The sequence below is a fragment of the Myotis davidii genome, unplaced genomic scaffold (genome assembly GCF_000327345.1).
Source record: "Myotis davidii unplaced genomic scaffold, ASM32734v1 scaffold2100, whole genome shotgun sequence".
Classification (NCBI taxonomy): Eukaryota; Metazoa; Chordata; class Mammalia; order Chiroptera; family Vespertilionidae; genus Myotis; species Myotis davidii.
In genome coordinates, this window is record NW_006292458.1 from 744,710 (window position 1) to 748,508 (window position 3,799).

General features: G+C 55.9%; 1 protein-coding gene across 1 annotated transcript in view; it reads right to left on the reverse strand.

Annotated features, from left to right (window-relative positions):
• Positions 1–3,799, reverse strand: part of TRPM4 (transient receptor potential cation channel subfamily M member 4) — a 42,766-nt gene that overhangs the window by 21,540 nt on the left and 17,427 nt on the right. Inside the window, 2 exon segments of the mRNA XM_015565454.1 lie at positions 1–150; positions 501–635. Of these exon segments, the coding sequence (XP_015420940.1) occupies positions 1–150; positions 501–635 (285 nt within the window).

A 3,799-nucleotide genomic window follows, 5' to 3' on the forward strand; every position in this document is an offset into this window, starting at 1 on the left:
CGAGCTGGGGGGCGCCGCGCTGTAGAGCTGGGCCAGGCGCGTCTGGGTCAGGAAGTGGCCCAGGCTGAGGCCACGCGAGATGAGCAGGCGCACGAACTCCGGCCGGTCATTCAGGAGGGCGTCCATGAGCGAGGCCTCCAGGTGGACGGACTGACAAGGGTGGGATGAAGGGGGGGGTGGAGATGAGCAGGGCAGGCAGGAGGCCAGATGTGGTCAGAGGTGAAGGGCCAGGGACGGGGGTACAGAAATGAGTGATGGATGGAGAGGGAACAGGATGCGGACACTGGATAATAAGCGGATGGAGAGGGGGGGGAGAGATGAGCAGGGGCAGGCAGGAGGCCAGATGTGGTCAGAGTTGAAGGGACAGGGATGGGGGTACAGAAATGAGTGACGGATGGAGAGGGAACAGGATGCGGACACTGGATAATAAGCGGATGGACAGGCCGCATGTCAAGTGCCTCCCCTTGTCGGGACCCCCAGCCCCGGTTCCGCCCCCTCACCCGCCACTGGATGTCACCCCGGAAGAGTTCGCTCTGGGCAATGTCCACGCGGTTCCAAGCCACAGCCAAACGCAGCTCGTCCAGGTAAGCGGAGGCCTCAGAGCTCCCGCAGGCTGCAGGGGAGAGAGGCGGAGGGAAAAGTCAGGGGGAGGGCGGGGACATCGGATGAGTGTCTGTTTTGCGTTTGGGGATGCCCGACATTTAAATTCCATATTAAGCCCAGCTGGTGTGGCTCAGTGGTTGAGCACCAACCCATGAACCAAGAGGTCACTGGTTCAATTCCCGGTCAGGGCACATGACCAGGTGTCCGGCTCCATCCCCAGGAGGGAGCATGCGGGAGGCAGCCAATTGATGTTTCTCTCACATTGAGGTTTCTATCTCGGTATCCCTCTCCCTTCCTCTCTCTCTCTCTTAAAAAAAAAAAAAATCAATAAAAAAATTTTTAAAATCCCATATAAGTGGTGCTGTTGGCAGATTCTGGGGCCTTCAGAAGTCAAGCAGAAGGTCATTCAACTCAGGGGCAGAGAGCAGCCAGTGTGTAGAGGCCCCAGGAAGAAGGAAGGGAATCATTCACGCCCTGAACATTATTGAGGTAGGTTATGGACCGGGCACTGGGAGGGATGGAGAAATTGGATCCAGTCCCTGCCCGGAAGGAGCTCATTCCAGGGCAATAGGTCCCAGAACCACACAACTACCCTCAGAGAAGGAGGCGGGCATGGCATGTGATTAGGGCCAGGGAGGCTACAGTCACCGGGGTCTGAGTGCGACAGGTGGGTCTGAGCGGGGCTTCGGGGAGGCGGTGGAGTTGAAGGTGTGCATCTAAGGCGGAAAGCGCCTTCGGCAGCAGGAGCAGCAGGAGCAAAGGCGGGTGCAGGAAAACGCAGGATCCGATTGCAAACCTAAGTCGCCCTCACTTCCTGAAACGTGGAGTATGTGTAAGAGGGAAGAGGGGGCAGGAGCAGAAAATGAGGTTAGGAAAAAATGCGAATATAGACGAAACAAGTGTGCAAGACGAGTGTGGATGGGAGAGTTGGAAGGGGCCGACCTCAGCGAACGTACCTCAATCAGAACGAGGACGTTTTATAATAGCAAAGGCCAGCTGACCCTGGGGGTCCTTAAGAAGAGCAAGGAAGCCGTAACTGGTTTGGCTCAGTGGGTAGGGCGTCGGCCTGCGGACTGAAGGGTCCCGGGTTCGATTCTGGTCAGGGGCATGTGCCTTGGTTGCGAGCACATGCCCAGCAGGGGGTGTGCGGGAGGCGGCTGATCAATGTTTCTCTCTCAGGGATGTTTCTAGCTCTCTATCCCTCTCCCTTCCTCTCTGTAAAAAATCAATAAAATATATTTTAAAAAAATAAATGCCATTTAACAAAGAAAAATCAACCCAAAAAATGAGTTCGCGTGTCGCCTCTGACACACGTGTCATAGGTTCGCCATCACTGGCCTAAGCCTTCTCTCTCCAGCCCCCTGACTGTCCCCGAGGCCCCAGCTCCATCCTGTCCCATCACCTCCGCTGCAGTCTTCCTTTCCTCAGTCTCTCCTCTCCTCTCTAGTCTGCCCCTCCTGACCCCCAGGGTCCTTCTGCACACAGGACTGACCCTGTCCCTCCCATGCCCCTCAGAACAAAGCCTCAGCTGAGGTCAGGGTGGTCTGGCCCTGCCCCCCTCAGTGGCCGTCTCAGGCCACGTGCTGCATGCCATCCACGTGCCCCCCCGGCCCCCCAACACAGCCCGTGCAGTGGGCTGGATGGAGAGTCAGACAGGCCCGAATTTAAGCCTGGCTCCTGTTACCTGGTGTGACCCTGGGCAAGTCGCTTCCCCCCTCTCTGTGTCTCAGTTTCCTCATCTGCAAAGTGGGGAGGAAATCCTTGCAGGCGGGGAGGGAGGGTCAGGGACAGAAATGCACGCCAGCTGCTCAGCACAGTGCCTGGCTCCCGCTAGACTCTTAAGGAGCCTTCGTCCCTTCCCCCTTCCCTCCTTCCTCACCTGCTGAAACCCCATCCACTCCACTCGGCCATCACCCAGCCCGCCTGCCCGCCAGCTCCAATTTCCCCGCAGAGTGTGACCCGATCGCTTCCACTTCTGCAGGGAACGGGCTTGCCGCCGCCGCCACCCCCAAACCACGTCTCGCTGCGCTGCCGTTTTCTCCCGAGGAGCTCGTACCTGAACTTCCATAAAGCGAAGCCGATCGGCCCACTGTCATCCTCTGTGTGAGGAGTTCCCGTGAGAAAGAGGGTCACACTGAGAGACCTCTCATTTACTGGTCCCCCCACCCCCACCCAGGCACCAGGCACTGCTCATAGCTGCCTCTCAGCTCACAACACCCTGCAAGGTATGATCTCCAATTTTTCAGAGAGAGAGAAACTAAAGTCTCTTTTTCAAGGCCACTACGCACACAGCTTTATCTGACTCCCAAATCAGAAGTAACTGTTCTTTCTGCCGCCACAGAACATGGTGGATACGATTGGGGGGGCGGGGGGGAGGGGGGGCTGGGCTGAGAACATCTTGTAAATTGATACTATGCCTCTTAGGAGTTTTCAGCTGGGGTATTTTCCCTGTGAAACTCGTCTAACACCAAAAATAACCTCCCGCCCACATCCCCACATCCCCACAGAGCCCTGGGAAATCCCCGTGACCACTTAGGAATCCCATCTCCTCATGTTACTAAGTCCAAATTCCCCTGGGTCTTCAAGGCCCAGTTTAAACACCATTCCTCTTAGAATTTCCTCCCCTTGCTGACGGCGGTTGCTCCCCCAAGCTTTTGTCTTAAATTTTATTTAAGGTTGCATCCAAACAGCCCAGGTAGGATCAGGGGCTCTTGCGAGCAGGATACGGATCTGCTATAACCTCTGGAGCCTAGGATGGTGCTTGTTGAATGAATAAACTAGCCCTGTCCTCAGCTTCCACCCGGTGCCATTATGCTCCTGACCTTGGTTTTCACCATTCATTCCTCCTGTGAAACATCAGGAGTTCCTCACTGGGAGGCAGTGCTCTGGCTCATCTCTGACTCCCCACCCTGCAGCGCTTAAAACATAACATACTGGAGGCACGTAGAAGAGGAAGAAAGGGTGAGTGGGTGGATGGATGGATGGATGGATGGATGGATGGATGGATGGATGGGTGGAAGGATGGATGGATGGGAGGATGGATTAGTGGGTGGATAGATGGATGAATGAGTGGTTGGATGGATGGATGGATGGGTGGATGGATGATTGAGTGGATGAATGGATGGATGGATGGGCGGATGGATGGATGGATGATTGAGTGGGTGGATGGATGGATGGATGGATGGATGGATGGATG